At 36.9% G+C, this 20,567-nt stretch overlaps 1 protein-coding gene across 1 annotated transcript in view; it reads left to right on the top strand.

Moving 5' to 3' along the window:
- cemip2 (cell migration inducing hyaluronidase 2) overlaps positions 1 to 20,567 on the top strand; it is a 31,689-nt gene that overhangs the window by 7,879 nt on the left and 3,243 nt on the right. The window contains exons 5-22 of the mRNA XM_016291632.1: positions 5,219 to 5,388; positions 5,493 to 5,681; positions 7,392 to 7,561; positions 8,058 to 8,270; positions 8,362 to 8,567; positions 9,652 to 9,721; positions 10,245 to 10,373; positions 10,995 to 11,083; positions 12,733 to 12,864; positions 12,966 to 13,001; positions 13,341 to 13,496; positions 13,607 to 13,784; positions 15,032 to 15,247; positions 15,891 to 16,102; positions 16,230 to 16,412; positions 18,954 to 19,182; positions 19,388 to 19,489; positions 20,065 to 20,210. Of these exons, the coding sequence (XP_016147118.1) occupies positions 5,219 to 5,388; positions 5,493 to 5,681; positions 7,392 to 7,561; positions 8,058 to 8,270; positions 8,362 to 8,567; positions 9,652 to 9,721; positions 10,245 to 10,373; positions 10,995 to 11,083; positions 12,733 to 12,864; positions 12,966 to 13,001; positions 13,341 to 13,496; positions 13,607 to 13,784; positions 15,032 to 15,247; positions 15,891 to 16,102; positions 16,230 to 16,412; positions 18,954 to 19,182; positions 19,388 to 19,489; positions 20,065 to 20,210 (2,826 nt within the window). The remainder of the gene's footprint in view (positions 1 to 5,218; positions 5,389 to 5,492; positions 5,682 to 7,391; positions 7,562 to 8,057; positions 8,271 to 8,361; positions 8,568 to 9,651; positions 9,722 to 10,244; positions 10,374 to 10,994; positions 11,084 to 12,732; positions 12,865 to 12,965; positions 13,002 to 13,340; positions 13,497 to 13,606; positions 13,785 to 15,031; positions 15,248 to 15,890; positions 16,103 to 16,229; positions 16,413 to 18,953; positions 19,183 to 19,387; positions 19,490 to 20,064; positions 20,211 to 20,567) is intronic.

Raw genomic sequence — 20,567 nt, 5'->3', positions numbered from 1 at the left:
TTGTTTTGTTAAACAATTAGCCTATGCAATTTATATGTTTGAAAACCGCCAAACTGACCCCAAACCAGCCCAAATTTTGTCCACACGCCCAAGCCAATTTTTACCCGCACAATCAAATTCAAAACCGACCAATTGGGAGGGAACCTACCCAATCTGGCAACACTGGTTGCTGCACACTTAAATATGCAGGATTGTCTTTGCATTATATAATTAAATATCAAAGAATGTGGCACGCTAGGCTTCATATTAATAAAACAATACTGTTCAACATTATGAGCCTGTATTTGGACACTTTCTGGTCTTGAGACCAAAAATCTATAAAAAAGTCAAGTTAGTTCTGCAGAAAATGATGCCACTTGGTTTATACAATGTTATTTTTGGAATGCATATAATGTTGTCTAATGCAGTTGCATTCAGACATTTTAAAGTGTGACTTAGGTGTCCAAAACAGTCTTAACACTTTGGGGCCATTGTACATTTAGCACATTAATATTAACAAATTTAAAGCAAATATAAAAGTTCTTATTTATTCAGTTGGCATGTTGACTTTTGCCAGTATGTGTATGAGCAGTCGAATATAAGCGAGCTGTTAGTAGCTAATAGTCCTTAGCACTCTTGGGCTTAACCTAACTGGTTGGTTGTTTCACAGAAATGTATCTAAAGAAGCCACCCAGTGTTTCACAAAGCAGTATTTTGAAGGAAACCCCAGTGAAAGGTTAAACAGGCGTATTTCCAGGATTTGTTTGAAAAGTGCTGACATCTGTCTATATCTCAATGCAAGGTTTTATAAAGAGCTCACCAGGTGTGGAGTCTCTTCTAGTTATATTGCAGATAGAAAAGTATAGATTTTCAGTGAGGGATGTAGTTTACTACCATGCATCTGAAAATATTTTACAAAGCATTTAGTGTCAAATATAGAAATTCCTCCAGACATAAAGCCCACTTTTACAGTCTACTGCAAAGGCACTTCTGTGCAACATTCTCTTACGGCTTCAAGAAATGTGGAAAATATGCATGCTTATTTTAACGTTCAAGCTGCATACTGTCTCTAGACACATTAGTTTGGTCAAAGGTCTTGGGCATGAAAACTCAGTTTTCTGTGTTCTGTTACATAACTAGAACTCCAAGGCAAAGAAAATGTGTATTATATGCGGAAATATTATCTGTCTGCTGACTACTGATTTTGTGCCGTTGCAGTTATGTGGTTTTCAGTGAATCTGGTGGGGCAGGATTTGGTTAGTAGTAGGTGTGACAGAAAAAACAACTTAAATGTACTCATTTGGAGACTTCAGTTTGACACACTGCGCACACAGAAACCCTTTCCTTTACCCTTGCTTTCCACCCGTTACCAGTCAAACTCACCACATCTCTGATGAAAACATGCAAACTTGGCAGCTCCCTTTTGCAAAACAGAACAATCTGGCACAATCTAACTTGCCAAAAAAACTTGCGCAACATAAACCAGCCTGTCCAAGTCTAACCCCCTGCTCCCCATAGGTACTCCTGGGGGGGTGCGTTGGAGCTCACATATTTTTGATATAAATTCATTGATAAGCCTGTTATTGGATACTGATAAATCTAACATATGGGCTCTGCCAATCTCAGACTAACTAGGAGGTAAATTGCTAAGAGTTGAGGTATGAAAGAAAGTTGCTTATTGTAAAGTTTGTTTGTGTTGTTAAGAGAGCACTTAACCTCAGATTGCTCAGAGAGGATTGTCCCTGTGGAAAGAGGTGTATGTTTGGATACAAAGCATGTGTTAAGTGAGGGGCAAGGGGACCTCCAGAGGTTGCAAGAGGGTCAGTGGAAAATTTCAGTGAAAAAAAGTGTAAAACAATAAATATATGAAAAAAATACAAATTTTATACAAGATAAAGTTCTAAATGTATTCTAATAGTGGATAAACTGTTAATTTAATACAAAGAAATTTATTTTGTGATTAACATTTCAATAATTTATTTAGGTTATATTAGAAATAAGCCTATGACTTAATTTAGCATTTTGCAAGTTGTTAATTTAACAAGATTTTGTCTTTGTAATATAATTTTTTGTATCTTTCTCACACTGTATAAATGGACCTTTTTACATTAGAGTAGATTTTAAATTTTTTATTTTGCAAAAAGGATTCCTTTTGCAAGGTGATCATCATATTTTGGAGCATCAAACGAGTTAAATGACAAAAGGCCTTCAGAGTTACTGATAAGATCCCTGGCGTGTCTATATCTGTTTTGAAGAAAGAGTTTGTTGTGCTATTGTGGGAAATGGTTTATTTCCACAAATTTCATTCAGGTTTTGACAGCATGGAATCATGGAAATTATTGCTGCCTGTTTTTTTAACTTCGGGAAACCATTCCATGATTGTTAAACAAAGTCTTTTAAGTTTTGTGTCACACAAAGAATATGGAAGTTCTGTTGTTTCAAATGTTCAAGGTGTTAAAAGTGCAGGAAATGTTGTGACGATTCTTCTTTAATGATATTAGACATTCTTCTCCCCTTTGAGGGTAGGGAATTGCCAGGAATGAGATGGAAAAAGACAGGAAAGATTCCTGTGTTAGTCAGACATAGTAGATATTCTGAGAGATTAGGCAATCTTGCCTTTTTGGCTGCTAAAAGATGAAAACATTAAAGATAAAACAATAATATAAGTGTGGTTTCTGGCCATCATAGAACGCCCACCTCACAGCAGCTAAGTTGGTTTTATTGGTCTCAATGTGGGTAGTTAGTCACTCTGTTTATCCACAAAGATTTTATTAACTTGTTGTAAACTGCAGTGAACCACGCTCCTTAATGGGAGAAAGTTCAATGAGACACTATTTTCCAAACCTCTGGAGGATTTCATGATTGAGGCTTGGCCTTTAGAGCTCATATGCGTCAGTAAAACAAATAGCATTTCTGACCTAGTTGCTGTGAAGAAGTAACTGCAGTTTCATCATAGTGGAAGTATTAATGCTACTACAGAAGCTGACACCAGTAGCTCCAGAGCCTGTTGAGCCATAATAGTTTTATTTTTTGGTATTTTTACCCCCCTTTTTTCCCTACTCATTTTAGTTCCATCCTTTCCAAAGCTGAATTATACCATATTGGGACAGAGGAAGTAGGATTGGGTATATCCGGTGGGGGAATCATTTATGAATTAATTGGGTAAAAAAGGTCAAGCCATATATTATCCTTCTTTTTTCATTTTTTAAAGGGATAGTTTACATATTCTTTCATCATTTATCACTCTCATGTCATTTCAAACCCACATGACTTCTGGAGACCAGAAAAAGAAATGTTCAGTCGTGTGTTCACCCTGCTCTTGTCAATCCAAATCCAAGTGAATGGTGACCAGGGGTTGTTGAGCACCAAAAATTACAAAAAGCATCATTAAAGTGGTCCAAATGCATATTATATTAATACATATTCAGAGTCTTCTTAAGTAATACGACAGCTTTATGTGAGGAACAGACTGAAATTTAAAGGGTTAGTTCACCCAAAAATGAAAATTAGGCTGCGTTTTACTCACCCCCGAGGCATCCTAGGTGTATATGACTTTCTTCTTTCAGAAGAATCCAGTCGAAGTTATATTAAGAATTGTCTTTGATCTTTCAAGCTCTATCATTGCAGTGTTGCGTTGCTTCAGTCCAAAAGAAGTTAAATAAAAAGTGCCCATCCATAAAAAAAAATTGTCTCACACGGCTCCGGGGGGTGAACAAAGGCCTCCTGTAGCGAATCGATGCGTTTTTGTAAGAAAAATATCCATATTCAAAACGTAACAATCACTTGAATCTAGCTTGTGCTCACTGTTGTAAACGGAAGCAGTTCCGGGCGGATGGCGTATGAGGTCAGCTTTGCGCATGCGCTGCTCAGAAGTGACGCACGCGGAAACGCAGCGGAGAGATCAAAACAAAACAACGGTCAAGAATTAGAAGTACAAAACGAGGATTTGTAAAGAAGAATGTCAGAGGATTTCGATATAAGCCAAGAGGAGACTGGTTTTCCTTTGCTAAAGTAAGGAAACTTTGCTTCCTTTGATCCTGTAAACAAACATTGGTTTTCACGAGACTCACATGCGCAACGCTGAACTCATACGTCATGCTCCCGGAACTGCTTCTGTGTGCAACTGCTGGCGCAAGCTAGATTAAAGTGATTATTACGTTTTGAATATGGATATTTTTCTTACAAAAACGCATTGATTCGCTAGTGTGAGACACTTTTTTTTATGGATGGGCGCTTTTTATTTAACTTCTTTTGGACTGAAGCAATGCAACACCCGCTGACTGCAATGATAGAGCTTGAAAGATCAAAGACAATTTTTAATATAACTCCGACTGGATTCGTCTGAAAGAAGAAAGTCATATACACCTAGGATGCCTCGGGGGTGAGTTATACGCAGCCTATTTTTCATTTTTGGGTGAACTAACCCTTTAAGGATAGTTCACCCAAAAATTAAAAAATCTTCAAAAAAGAAAAATACTCATTCTTGTGTTATTTCAAATCTGTATGTCTTTGTTCTGTGGAACATAAAATAAACTATTTATAAGATTATTCCATTACATGGACAGAAAACATCAAGATATATGTCAGAATACATTCATTTGTGCTTTGCAGAAGAAATAAAGTCATTCTGGTTTGGAACGACAAGAGGATGTAAATGATGACAGAATTTTCATTTTTCGGTCAACTGTCTTTAAATTGAATCATACAGTAATGACATTGAGGATAAGTAAATGAAAATTTTTCGAACCCTTGAACATTGTGAATATTCAGACAGTGTTCTTTCATAAAAGCAATGACTTTCTTCAAACAATTCCCACATTTTGGTTTATATTATCATCATAGCCTGATGACAGAAATTCAATTGCCTTTAGTTGAGTGACAACTGCTCTTCTAATGGGCTGACTAGAAAAATAATAGGATGGAAGAATTCAATTAGCCATTCTCATTCATCCTTGACAGTGTTTGGCTTTTTCACCAAAGAGTTTTGTCTGCTCTTCCATTAAATTATGTGCAATAACTGAACATCACTTCCACATGGAAGTGCATTGACAAATCTTAATGGAGAAGCCATTTATCCTAATTTGGAATTTAAATGTTGTAGTCATTGAAGTGATTGATTTTCATTTATATGCTAAAAATACACCATTCCTCCAAATCTGCATCACATTTTCTCTTGCATGTGTTTGTCCATTACTGGCTTTTTAATAGCTTTTCTCTTCATCTTCCATCTCTATTTTAGGCAGGCATGGGCCTTGGTTTCAGTAATTGGTGGAGGAAATGGTTCTTGCACGGAAGATGTACGAGAACACGAGAACCATGACACAGGTGGCAAGGCGCTGGCTCGCCGAGAGTTTGTCACTGTGGATGGTGTTGGTTTCACTGTTACTGCTTACAGCGAGTGGAAAAATGGTACGTCTTTGACAGCATAGAGTAAAATCTACAATATTGAACATATGAATGTATGAAAAGAAAACCCTTTTAAAACCTACACTGGTTTTTGTTCTACCTTAAAGGTTACCCTACAACAGGCTTCCAGGTGGATGCAGTGAATAAAGTGGTTCTGAACCTGATGGATGAGGTTAGCAGCTGGAAACCGGGCGATCGGATTGTGGTGGCCAGCACTGATTACTCCATGCATCAGGCAGAGGAATTCACCCTGCTCCCGTGTCCCCACTGTAACAGGAAACAGGTTCGAATTCAAGGTGAAGTAAACAGCATGCATTTCCTCCGGTTTCTTGTGGTGATACAGTGTATCTGTCCTGAATCTGGCTGTGAATTTGTATACAGCCGAGCTCAAGTAATGACAGTGTCATTGAGTTTGAGACAGGAAAAGGGTGAGGACTGTTTACCAGAATCACATAAACAAACTGTCATTTCTGACCAGAGGCCAGCCGAGGCTATATAGATAATTCCACCACCATGTGCTCCACCCTGTTAAAAACATTTTCAGTAATTGCTTTCCAGTGCTAATGTCCCAGCTGGTCTTTATTGAGTATAGGAATTTGGACACTTAAAGGGTTAGTTCACCCAAAAATGAAAATTGTGTCATTAATTACTTCACCCTCATGTCATTCCAAACCCATAAGACCTTAGTTTATCTTCAGAACACAAAGATATTTTTTGATGAAATCCGAGATCTTTCTGACCCTCCATAGACAGCAACAGAACTACCACTCTCAAGGCCCAGAAAGTTAGTAAGGACATCAATATAATAGTCCATGTGACATCAGTGGTTCAACCGTAATGTTATAAAGCTACGAGAATACTTTTTGTGCGCAAAGAAAATGAACGCTTTGTTTACAAGCAGAGGAATGCACACACATGCATCATGGTACTCTTGTGAATGCGTGTTGAAGACTGACACGGAGGAGAAGAAATTGTTGAATAAAGTCATTATTTTTGTTTTCTTTGCGCACAAAAAGAATTCTTGTAGCTTCATAACATTACGGTTGAACCACTGATGTCACATGGACTATTTTAACAATGTCCTTACAACCTTTCTGTCCCTTGAATGTGGTAGTTGTGTTGCTGTCTATGGAGGGTCAGAAAGCTCTCGGATTTAATCAAAAATATCTTAATTTGTGTTCCGAAGATGAACAAAGGTTTTACAGGTTTGGAACGACATGAGGGTGAGCAATTAATGACGGAATTTTCATTTTTGGGTGAACTATCCCTTTAAGTCTTACACATGTCTGAATGTTATTTTTGTGGAGACTGTAAACGTTTTTTTTCCCCAGGATTTCTTAATAATAGAAATCTTTTGTAACATTTTAAATGATCAATTTAATGCATCCTTTCTGAATAAAAGCCTTAATTTCTTTCCAAAAAAACAAAAAACACAAACTTACTGACCCCATATATCTTTAAAATAAATGTCCATTGAGTTGATGTTGTAGTATAATGCTAAAACGTTCTTGCATTAAGTATCCAAATAGTTTCTGGGGTGTATTGTGTATGTATTAACATATATTCATTATTCCCAGCGCATATGTTAATTCCTTGGAGAATTGGAAATGTCTTCAATATATGGCCTTTATTAAAAGGTTGTAGTTTAAATGTCACCGTGTGCATTGTGTCCTGTTGGCAAAGCTTTTGCCAGGCCTTTTCTCTCCGGAAGGATACTGTGTGCACTCTGGGTGTGCGTAAAGGGCAGTCTGAATGTGTGGACAGGTTGCTTTCCTTCCTGGATCCATTATTTATTTATTTTTTTTACTTTTCTTTTTAAGTTTATCCACTAATTTTTTCCAGTTCTTCCTAATTCGTCTTCTTAATTCAATCAATTTTAAATGATACAAATATTTAAACAGAAATTGTATTTTGTTTTATTGGAGTTGGTTTCATTATTTAAGCTAAATCTCTCATCATTAGTCATTGAGCTTTATGGTGTGTGTTTATGTGTTGGAATTTCTCAGGAAAGCCTCAGTTCACCCATGTGGGAGAGATACTGGACGGTGTGGACATGCGTGCAGAGGTGGCTCTCCTCTCAAGGAATATCATCATTCATGGAGAAATGGAAAACTCCTGCTACGGAAAGAATTGGTGCCAGTACTTCAGCTACGACACCTTCGGGGGACACATCAAGGTCTGTTTGAAACTCTGTGTGTGTGTGTGTGTGTGTGTGTGTGGTTGTGTTTTTATTTAACACTAAGCTGTCTCGTGCTGTCATGTGGAGAAATCACAGGCTGTTGTATGTTGGGGTTTGCACCAGATAATTGAGTACAGCTCTTTTTTTTGAAAACTAGTAGACTAGTTGACAGGTCAATGTTTACATTATGTAAATTACCAACCATGTATTATGCAGCAGTCTTTGCTGTTTCTGGCAAGTCCAGGGCTGTGTTAATATAGAGTGTCTAAGTGGAGAAAATGTCAGAATTATTTGAATAATTTTTTTACAAATATATTTTATATACATTTGTTTCATTATATTTGATTATATGTTATATTTATGATCATAATCAATATATTTTTTTAAAGTTTTGTATAATTAAACAATAGATAGATAGATAGATAATAGATATTATTTGTTTGCCATTATTATTGGTTGTGTTTTTGATCTCCTGTTTTTTGATCTTGTTTAGATTTTGGGGAACTTCTCATCGGTCCACTTGTCTCAGGTGGAGCTGAAACACATGGGTCAGCAGCAGGAGAAGGGCAGATACCCTGTGAACTTTCATAGGTGTGGAGATGTGGACCAGCGCGGGGGCTACAGTGACCCAGCATATCTAAACTCCCTCTCCATCCATCACTCCTTCTCCCGATGCGTTGGCATACATGCCACTAACGGCCTGCTGGTGAGAGAAATATATACGTCCTTATAATAATGTATTTCTTTACATTGATCTTTTCATTTTGCTTTACCATGATGTCTTCCTTTTATTATAGGTTCGGGACACAGTTGGCTATGTTACGCTGGGACATTGTTTTTTCCTGGAGGACGGGATTGAACAAAGGAACATATTTTTCCATAACCTTGGCTTGTTGACCAGGCCAGGGACCATTCTCCCTACTGACCGCAACGATAGCATGTGCACAGAAATTACAGACAGGGTAAACAAAGGATATGTACCCTCTCCTGCTAACGAGTGCAAGTAAGATACCATAAACTCACATATTTATTTAATATTGCTGGATAGACCTGTAACTTAAACTGAGGCCAATATTCAAAATGCTTGAAGCCTCTCAGCTTGAAATTGTGCATTCTGTTATCTGAAAGTCTCCTGATGCTTGTTCTGCTCTGGGTAACTGACCTTGACAGTGTGACCTGCTGTATTGTTTGGTCAGATAACAGGAGAAAGAACAGAGCTCTCATTTCCTGAGACTCAGCCATAGTCTTTTTCTCTTATCCGGGCAATAAAACACCCAGCGTCCCAGGCGGAGGATAGCTGAGGGGGTGCTGTTTTCAAAAGGATAACAAATGTTTTGGGAGCGTGTGTGTGGTTGTGTATAGGGCTTTAGATGTTCAGGATGAAGATAGATGATAGAATATGTTTCAGATTTGTAGATCTGATCAAACAGTCAGGTAATGCTGCTGGTCAGGTTAGTAAACAGCTGCACTTTTGTGCCAGGGTTATTACACTTTTTGTTTTAAATTCAGGTTCTCTTGCTTTTAAAACATTTTTTTTAATAAGTTTTACTGGATCTTTGTTGGTTTTAGTTTAGTTTTTTACCTAAATAATTTTCGACTTTTTTGTTTATTTCATTTTTATTGTAGTTTTAGAACGTTAGTGCTGCCCAACATATTTTATATATTTTATAAACTATACTTAAGACTAAAGACTAAAATTAATTCCTGGCTATTTTTATTTTGTTTTGGGTAAAATAAAAAAGAAAGATAAAATATAAGATATGTTATGCCAATTTATTTTAGTTTAGTTTCAGTTTTTCAGTATTTAATTATTTAACAAAAATATTTATTAGTATTTTTAAGTTTTACTTAAGTTTTTGTTTGCAAGATTATTTTCCCATGCTGTATTTCAGAATAAAAAAAAACCATGTGTCTTCTTCACTAACCACCTGCAATCCAGGCTAACCAAACATTAAATGCAATAAAATACTGCAAAGTGCAATATGAGTAATATTGACTGTGATGTGTTATGTACATACATATATACATGCTTTAATGTATTTTAAGATCACACATTTACATGGCCCTGTCTGACCTGTGTATTCTAGGGCAGTATCTACATTTTGGATCGCACACCCCAATAATCATTTGATCAGTAACTCAGCAGCTGGATCACAGGTATGCACAATCCTTGATATAGCCAAATGAATCATTTTCACTATGATCTGTAATGAACAGTGAGTAAATGTTTGTTTGCAACATTTTCACAGTATATTATCATAGACAGAGTATTCTGTGATTTTTCTCTGATTGAATTTGTGCTCTTTGAAATGATGCCCACAGCTCTGTGATATTGATGAGAACATCAAGGCGGTTATGTAATCACAGATAGCATCTCCTCATTTCAATCCTTTATTAAAGATGTATTTGCCAATATAAATCTCTTCGGTCTGGTGGTATTGTCGTGCTTCGTTTTGTTTGTTTGAGGTTTTGTATATAAAAGGTTGTACCCTCCACCCTTTTTATTAAAAGAAAACTTCTCATGAAGTCATGCTTTCAGCAGACCAGGCTAAGAAAGTCTCAATCTTGAGATAGAAATCAGGACTCAAGAATAAATATTATTCACCACACTTTCCACAAGTACAAAATAGGGCATTTGTACCTTCAGAAAATGTTGAGGAGATGTTTTTTTTTCTCTCAGGATGCAGGAATTTGGTACGCTTTCCACAATTCTTCTACAGGTGATTCTCATGGACTGATTCCAGAGACGAAAGCTGAGCTCACGCCTCTGGGCATCTTCTTTAACAACCGTGTTCATTCCAACTTTAAGGTAATCAAATTCCTCATCTATGACTCTAATGCCAAATTCACAAACCAGTGGGCAAAACAAACCTTCAAATAAAAATAACAATGCTTCAGGATAATTAGACTTTATGATTTATAAATGCATTCTGAGTCTTTTTTTTGTAAATTATCTTCCAGTGATTTATCACACAAGATCAATGCTAATGCTATTTCTCTGTCGTCATTTAATACCCAGCTCCCTATGACTCATAAAAGTGCAGTTCATAAATCATTTGGGATTTGTAATGTTTTATTAAATGTGGCTTCAGGAAAGACTCATGCAATCAATTACGAGTTCAGGTTTTTATTGCACATACACAAGGCATCTTCGTTCTTTCTCTGAAATGCCTCAGTGTTCAAAGTCCCGCACAATGTGCTTGTGTGACGCGGTGCTCACACATACATTTCCCTGTACAATAGTTCTCTGTTATCCACTTGTTTATGTTGGCCTGCTCGAGCTGTGAGCTTAGTGTTGTGAATCGTGACTGTCCAGGTGCAGAGAAACTACAGGCTACGCTTTCACTGGCGCTGTATTACTCGAATGATACCAGACACTGAACATACAATTTCAAAGTGAAGAGTGATTGCTTCTTTCATCCTGTGTCAGGCTGGCCTCTTTATCGATAGAAAAGTCAAGAGCACCAACGCCACCGCAATAGACCCACGTGAATACCTCTGTTTGGACAACAGCGCTAGGTGAGTGAACATGGTGAGCATTTCTTCCAGGGTCAGTTGATTCAGCTTATAAAGAAAACGCATCTGCCCAGATAGAGTTTCTGTACTAGTCAGGGGGATTCAGTATATCTGGAGTTCTCTTCTTAAGCCACACACCACACTATAAATATACAGTGTCAGAGTGTATATATATATATATACAGTATATATGCAGTAGGTGTATGTTTCCCCTTGTTTATTTCAGATATTGTGACTGTATTCTGTTTGTGGGTGAATCTCACAAAAAGGTCACATTTGACAGCAAAACATAATTTTGGCATTGTGCCAATTGTCAAAATCCCCAAAATTTCTGATTTCCATAATGTGTGGACATTTTATTTGCTTTTTACTTGTATTTAATATAATTTTTTTTTTTTTTTTTTTTTTTTTTTTTTTTTTAGATTTCCTTTTATTTACATTATCATTTAATTGCATAATCTTAATTATCACAGCTTTTAAAATCTATTTCCCATTGTTTTCAGTGGTGGTTCTTTATTTATAGTCACGATAAAACAAAGTAGTGACAGATAATTTCTGTAGACTGTAGTTTTCACTGGAAGATCCGGTTATGATATTTTGATTTAAAGATATACTGTACATAGATGAGTAGTTCACAATAAGATCTATATATCATTTAAGGCCAACTTTAATATAAATCAGCATACATTAAAAGGAGTATAATAAACACTAATACTGTGAATGCTTAAATTGAAATATATATATATTTTTCATATTACAGGTAGGCTTGCTGCGTGTTTTCAGGCAGTGTTTTCAGTTATACCGGTGTTAAGCCGCAACACCGGTTATGTCATTTGCCTACCGCGGCACCCCCCCCACCATCGTTTTGATTTTTTTTTTATAGAAATAAAAATCATTTCGCCTAGTTCAGTTAGAGGACAGACACTTTTAACTAAACGCTCAATGCAGCGTGCCGAACCGTGCACGAACAACAGTGCACCACAGAGCAGGAGTCAGATTTTATTTATCATGTGAGGAGAGTGAGTCTAGCTGACTGACAAGAGTGAGGTGAGAAAGACAAGACGATGGTAGAAGATTGTTTAGAAAGGAAATGCAAAGGCGCCTGTTTGGCAATATTTTAGATTTCCCCCTCCCACCCCAACGGTGTTGTCACACGTCGATTAACCGGTGGGAAAATCTCCTCACCATCACAACCCTAATTACAGGAGCAAACTAACAAACATGTAGAAATCACCTCACAATTCTAGCATTAAAGGGATAGTTCACCCAAAAATTACTCACCCTCATGTCGTTCCAAACCTGTATGCGTTTCTTTCTTATGTTCAACACAAAAGCAGATATTTTGAAGAATGCTTGAAATCAAACAGTTGATGGTCCCCATTGACTTTCATAGTATTTCTTTCCCTACTATGGAAGTCAATGGGGATAAGCAACTGTTTGGCTCTTCAAAATTCTTCAAAATATCTTCTGCTGTGTTCAACATAAGAAAGAAGCTCATACAGGTTTGGAACGACATGAGGGTGAATAAATGATGACAGAATTTTCATTTTGGGGCGAACTATTCCTTTAACACAATTGCTTGGGCAATCAGCACTTACATTTTCCCTCTGAAGGAAAGATTGCATTTCTCATTGATGACATTTCTTTCTCAGGTTCAGGCCTCATGAGAACTCTGATCCAAGCAGGCCACGGGTGGCTGCACTCATCGACACTCTCATCTCCTTTAAAAACAACGATCTGGGGGCCTGGATCCGTGGAGGTGACATCGTCATACGAAACTCAGGGTAGGGGTCAAAACCTCTTAATTGTAGATATGTTAAAAAGCTCAAAATTTAAGAGAAGCTCATTGCATCAATAAAATATAGCAATCTTCTTTTCCTGATAGATTTGCAGACAATGGTGTTGGACTGTCATTTGCAAGGTACCGTGTCGTTTGTTTGTTAGAGCTTCCAATCAGATACTTTATGATCTAATTAATCGCATATGTGAATAGCATTAAACATGTTAAATTGACAATCATAGTGTTTGTATGTGAGTGCATGTCTATATGAGGAAATGTTCTTGCTGTATGTGTGGCTGGCGGCAGGCATAGTAATTTAAAGGAACATTTTTGTTTTTATTCTGCTAAAACAGTCACAGTCTGATTGGCAAATGTGTGCAAGTGTGTGAATGTGTCTGGGCTAGTGTTTTACATCAACCACCTAAGGCAAGCGGTTAATGAAACAGTGTTTCCCTCCCCTCCTCCTCTTTCTCACTGCAGTGATGGCAGCTACCCTAAAGATGAGGGCTCCAGCCAGGAGGTCTCCCAGTCTCTGTTTGTTGGTGAGAGCAGAAATCGTGGCACCAACGGAGGGCAAAATAAATACTGGGGAATTGGTGGAGTAGACGGAAAGATGAGAACTCTACCAAGAAACAAGTACGGGAGAGAAAAAATAAAGGGAGATTAGTGTTAATAAACTTTTGTCTGGTTTAGTGAAATACAAATTCTTTGTTTAATTGGAATACTGTTTGCTCTGTTCTTGTCAGGACATTTCCTATCCGAGGTTTTCAGATAAATGATGGTCCAGTGAGACTCTTAGACAGCACATTTCGTGCCTTCAGTCCCACGACTGAGCGCTTCACCATGGCTGTGGGATTCAGCCTGAAAAACATCTGGCAGCTGACACCCAGAAATAACCTGTCGTCTCTCGCCTTCCAGCCTAGTGTGAGTGCACATACACATTTAGGACCTGGACACTGTTCAAATGCTCACTGACACTACTATACTTTGACTGCTAACCCACCTAACACACAAACATACAAGCTACTCAGTTTAACTGCTTCTGTGATAAGATATTCAGTACTACAGAATAAAAACTGTGAACATTGTTTCAAATTTTTTTTTACATTTTTGTTTATTTGAGTACATTATTTCAGTCACGTTTATTACTCGCTAATTTTATTTTCAAATTTTTATTTTTTATATATAATTTAATTTCCCTTGTAGCAACCATTGTCATTTAGTTTTCACTCTATATATTTTTAGTGCTTATAGTTTCTGTTTATTTATTAAATGATTTTTTTTTAAATTTTAGTTATGTGATTTTGGGACTGCCCAGGTTAGTGTTAACCAGGTTTATTACCATTAAATCAAATAAAACCATAAAAAAATAAAATAAAATGTTACTTGATTAAAGTAAAATACATTTAAAAAAAAGAAATAAAATGAATAAGAACTATAAACAACTTTGACTGAAATTAAAATTAAAATGGAAAATATAAAAATAAATACTAATTCAAAATATTAATAACTTGGTGGTACTAAAAAAACACGTGTTGTATTTCAAAAACAAATTTGCCATTTTTATTTTATTTTAATTATTTTTTGGATTTTTTAAATGATAAATATAGAGATTACAGGGTAAGAAAGAGAATAAATGTACTCAGAAAATGGACAGAATCGAAGCTGTTTCTCCTAAAATAATTTTTTTTTGACAATTAGGATTTTTTTGTTTTTTTTGGTCAGAGTCAACTATAGACTAATTACAGGGACTGGCCCCCTGGGGCAACCTGAATGTAATTGCATTACTAAAAGGTCATAGAGACCATTTCTTTAGAAACCCAGATCTCCCAGATAACACCACCCAGTCTGTCTAGTCTGAAATAACGGTTATTTATCTTAAGTGTTACTAATGCTTGTACTTATTGCTTGTTTCTCAGTGAGAGAGATGACACATCTGGTTGTTCTCTGTTGATTGATCACCATCTGCTCTGGTGCTGAGTAATTAAATAATAAGACCCTGTTCTGGCAGCTGGTATTTAGCATATGTTAAAAAGAGCCCTTGAAAAGATCTTTAAATGTGGTCATATTTTGCTTCACTTGTGTCTAAATAGTACCACATTAATTCTACGTCTGTCCGGTTGTTTTTGTTAACATTTCTCAGGACCAGTGATCCTCTTTTAATCATCCAGGTGACTCTAAGAGCATTTTTTGGGCGACCAGGCGAGTGGTTTGAACAGAATGATCTGGACGGTGATAAAAATTCCATCTTTCATGACTTGGATGGTTCGATCAGCAGTTACACAGATACGTATGTGGCAAGGGCTGACAACTTCCTGATCCGCCACCCACAATGTGTGGATGTTACTCATTGGAATGGGGTTGTGTGCAGTGGCAAGTACTCTCAGGTAAAGAAATAGGTGTCTCATTCTCCTTTTGCATTTTCATGTCATGTTATTATGCAAGTACATCACTGTTCAAAAGCTGTGGTCTATAATTTTTATAATTTTTTTTTTAACAAGAATGCATTTATGTAATGACAAATATAGTAAAAAAGTTTTATGGTGAAATGTTTTTACAATTTAAAATAACTTAAAAAAAAAAATGTAAAATGTAATTTATAACCCAACCAGGAATTTTCAGCAGCCATTACTCCAGTCTTTAGTGTCACATGATCCTTCAGAATTTATTCTAATATGCTGATTTGCTGCTCAAGAAATATTTTTTAATATTGCTTTTGAAAACAGGTTTGCTGCTTCATAATTTTGTGGAAACCTTGATACATTTTCTTTTGATGAATAGAAAGTTCAAAAGAACAGCATATAGATTAGTATTGTAAATAGATTGTGTTTTTTAGTCTTTACTCTTTTTTTTTTTTTTTTACAATTTAATGCTTCCTTGCTGAATTAGAGTATTAATTTTATTGAAAAAATCTAATAAAAATCTTACTGACCCCCAAAGTGTTGAACAGTATTGTATATCAATGCTGTATTGTATATCTTCTTAACTGTTTTTTTACTTTTTAAACAGTGTTACTTATGTTCTCAATAGGTGTATATACAGTCGCAGGGCGCATCTAATCTGAGCCTGTCTATCAGTAGAGATGAATACCCTGATAAGCCCATGGTTCTCAGAGGCATCAGAAGCCAGACAGCTCCTTCTCAGCAGTACCAACCTGTACTGATGATGGGCAAGAGCTATACGGTGCACTGGAATGGACCTGCACCCAGAGAAACAGTCCTGTCACTGATTAATTTTGACCAGTAAGTTAAAAAGGAGGAATGTGACCCCCCCCCCCCATATCTGAAACAGAACATTAGTTGCTAAACTAAATTATGCCTTAGTAATTACTCATGCCAGATGTGATTATTGACTGTGTTGCTCCTGTAGGGGTGATTGGGCTCTTCTCGGCTTCTGCTACCCCAGTGAAACAGTCTTCCAGATCACATCAGACATCTACAACAAGCAGAACAACAGCTTCGATGGCATAGAGGACTATGGCCCTGTATCGTCCATTTCAGACCTAGAGAAACGACAGCAGGAGAGGAAGTACTTTTTCGACAAATCTGTTGGGTAGGAATTTTTTTTTTTGAAATGTTAACAAGCCTTTATCAACATATTGATTTCACAAAAAAAAAAGCTGTAGGAATCACAATAGGTCTATGCATTTTATTGAATTGTAATTATTTTTAAAGGTATTAATATCACTTTTAATAGACTATAAAAATTCGAAAGCATAAAACACTAAAAACTAAGGTCCTGTTTACGCTAGAGCGTTTTCGTTTTAAAACGGTGTTTTAGAATGAAAACGATGCTCGTCTACGCTGGCGTTTTCACTGCGTTTCAGAAACAATCTCCGTCCACACTACACAACCGAAAACGCATGTCACATGACCATTAATGCATGTACAACCATAGATATGTATAGGTAGATGCCTTATTATATAGATGGAAGATGCTTCTATGTGCTTGGAGCGGTCGAATGGGGACTCTGCCTATACATATCTATACATATCTACATAACTATGAGCATGATGTTATTGTTTACACGGTCATCAAGAATACGCAGAGCGAATGTGGGCAGCCACGCCATCGTTTTCAAAAGTCTCCGTTTTGGTCCGTTTACACTGAAATGCAACCCCGGAGTTTTCAAACTAAGACGGGGTCTGCAGCTTTTTCAACGCCAGAGTAGTGTAAACGACAGGCGCAACCGTAGAAGTTGTGCGTGTTAAAATGAAAACGCACTAGTGTAAACGTAGCCTAAAATCCGTTTTTTTTTTAAATGATCCAAGGGAATTTAGACATCACATCGTTATAATATCTATAATATAATATATATAATATGAATCGTTCCCTGTCCCCTATATAGTGCACTACGTGCCATTCACTGTACAGAAAAAAGTCTCAAAACGCCAGAGTAGTGTAAACGACAGGCGCAACCGTAGAAGTTGTGCGTGTTAAAATGAAAACGCACTAGTGTAAACGTAGCCTAAAATCCGTTTTTTTTTTTTAAATGATCCAAGGGAATTTAGACATCACATCGTTATAATATCTATAATATAATATATATAATATGAATCGTTCCCTGTCCCCTATATAGTGCACTACGTGCCATTCACTGTACAGAAAATACTAATTCTGTGGACAAGTGACCAATTTCAGCCGCGGCTTCAGCGTCTATTTTGTAGTGTAGGGGGCGGGCTTCTATTCTAGAGAGCATTTGATTGGACAGAAAGTGTGATGCGAAGCTGAAGTACGATGTGACGTCAAAAAAATCGTTGAGCTGTTTTGGCGGAAGTGACGAACTGCAAGCTTTGAACGCTTATATCTTCTAAATGCGAATTTTGTCACTGTTTTGGAGCACACTGCCTTATAGATAACCTTAAGACTAACATATTGATACTAACACCCAAAAAAACTTTAATTTTGATTTCATGGGGACTTTAAGTGTTTGTTAATAATTATTAGATGATGGAAAAGGTGCTCAGTGTAACATGATCCTTCGTAAATCATTCTAATATGCTGATTTGTTGCTTAAGAAACATTTCTAATTATCACGCCATTGAATGAGACAATGTTGTTCTGTCAGGCTCATCCTGATGCTCAAACAATCAGAGCAATGTTTTGATAATGACACAGAGCCACATTGTTTACACTTTTCGTTGGAATTGACCCATGAATGGCTTAGTTATATTTGTCTCTACAAGTTAATTCTCTTACATATCACCTTTAATTTGATGTATACTAGGGTGACCATATTTTAGTTTTCAAAAAAGAGGACAGTGGGGGCAGGATGCAGAAGCGGGGTTGGGGCGGGGCTGTTGTGTTTGAGGGGGGTTAAAGTAGCCCCCAAAAGACTCACAATATGTAATTTCCATAACTAAAATACATAGGGCCTATTTTACAGTCACCGTTTTGCAGATTGATTTTAAACACAGCTAAAGGCTTCCTACCAGTGGTCATCCTTCACAAAACTTAACATCTACCACAGTTTTATCATAGGTAGAATGCAAAATGTTTCAATAGAAGCATTTTAGTCAAATGTAATTTATGCAATAATTCAAACCTTCAACTCACGGGAGAAAATCAACCTGCCGCAAAGGTTTAAAATTAGCCCAATTCCGTGGGAAAAAAATGCGGATTTGTCAACCCTGCATCCAACACGAGTTGCATCCAAAGCGATTTAAATACTCTGCATATTGATAGCGGCTCCCAGATGCGTGAAAATTATATTCAACATTAGAATGTTTGTGGGAGCAGGCGGTGATGGTCAGAAATTCGGAGCGGGTTTAAGAAAACAGTCCCGTGCAGGGCTTTAATACAAAAATGCACACAATGAAGGGCGACTGTAGAAAGCAAAAGCCGAATCCCGGACATTTTGGGCGATTTAGAAATCCCGACCGGATGCATTTATTTGGTCCAAAAAGAGGACATGTCCAGGGAAAAGAGGACGTATGGTCACCCTAATGTATAACATTTTGTTTGCTAATTTTCTCACAATACCTCTGGGTTTTACTTCTGTTGTCCTACTTCCCTTTAAATGATATTGTCAAATCCAGATCAATTATTGTTTACAGTGCAGTCTGAGACCGTAAGCCTGTGTTTAACCTCCAGTTTGTTATGGCTGTATGCACGAGCTCGGCACAGACGAGATGGCCATAGCTACTGCTCCACCGCAGGCTGCGAGAGAGTGAAGATCATCGCCACCATACGTGCCAACCAAAAGACTCAGACCTGCAACTGCACTGCCAATGCCTACCCCAAATACAGAAAGCCTGCCAGCAACATAGTGCCTATGCCAAAGCCTAACACAGAGCCCTGCAGAGCCTGTGGGGCCTCACAGGTAAGTACGGTCCAAACTCCATATGAACGGGCAGGATCATTTGTGTGTCTCTGTTTGAGTGGGACTGGCTTTGAACTATGTGCCAGATAGACATACTGTCCATCTGCCGTCCTGTCCGAGAGACTTACCTTGCGTTTTCTGGGTAATTGTAACAGGGAGCCATTAAGCTGTCAACCCTGAGTGACTTTTATTTTCCTCCCTGTAGTTTGCCTTCTCCAGTGAACCATGGAACAGCTACCTCCAAACCCAGATCAAATCCCTCAGTGTAAAAGAAGAACAGAGTAATGACACACAAGCCTTTATCACTGTGAGTGTGATTATTCAAAGCATTCATTTATTCTTGGGAAAATCAGTGTAAGAACAGAGAATACATGTTTAGATTTATTTCCCATTTTTAAGTTGAAGTATTTTGAGGCTGCCAAAGTTATAGAGTGTTAACTATTATAGTTCAAATCACTTTTAATTCGTAAAACAAATTTTCCAGGGATGTCTAATGTTATCAGTAGTACAACGTTTTATGATTTTCGTGTTTACTGATAACTTTTAAAAAGTTCTCAATTGACTGTTTTTAAAAACTAAAATTAATCTGTGGCCATTTCTACTTTTGTTTGCAGTCATAATGTATTTGTTTCGTTTCAGTTTTTTTGAAATCATGTTTTATATATATTAATGATAATAAAGATGATTTGAATTAGTGCTTTTGGCCAATTTTGCTGTGACGGTGGGGACAGGTTGCCGCTTTCAATTTACAGTGTAGAGGAAAGAAAATTAGAATATGTATTTATCTTCATTTATCTTGCTTTTGTGGTGCATGCAGAAATGAATGTTGTTAACATTTAGAAATTGTTTACAGGACCTGTTTTCTCTTTTCCTGTCTTATAGGTGAATGCAGAGAGATTTGACCTCAAACAGTCAGGGTTCCTCATAGTTACTGTGAACGCATGCTCTGGAAAAGTCACAAAGAGCTCATTGTTTACGACGCTGGACACTAAAATGGAACAGTATTTTAAAACTGGAATTATGAAGAGGTGAGGGGTGAAAATTTTGGTTTGAGGCTTTAAACTGTTTGTCTAGAGGTTGGGAAAAGTTGGCACTGCAATAGTTGAGAGGTGGCATAAAGTGTTTATTGAGGGAGCTGGTGATGAGTGTAAGGATTTGTGCAGTGCCGATTTTATTTAGTATTTACACTACTGTTCATAAGTTTGGGCTCAGTAAGATTTTTTTAATGGATTGTCCATGAATTCAGCATTTGTTTTAAAGTAACAGTAAAGACATTTAAATAAAAATAAATTAATATTTGTAGACAATGCTGTTTTCAACATGGATAATAACAGGAAATGTTTCTTGATCACTAAATCAGTATATTAGAATGATTTTTAAAGGAT

The sequence above is a fragment of the Sinocyclocheilus grahami genome, unplaced genomic scaffold (assembly GCF_001515645.1).
Source record: "Sinocyclocheilus grahami isolate Dianchi unplaced genomic scaffold, SAMN03320097.WGS_v1.1 scaffold275.1, whole genome shotgun sequence".
NCBI lineage: Eukaryota > Metazoa > Chordata > Actinopteri > Cypriniformes > Cyprinidae > Sinocyclocheilus > Sinocyclocheilus grahami.
Note: the sequence above shows the minus strand (reverse complement) of the source record. Positions and strands in the feature narration are given on the sequence as shown.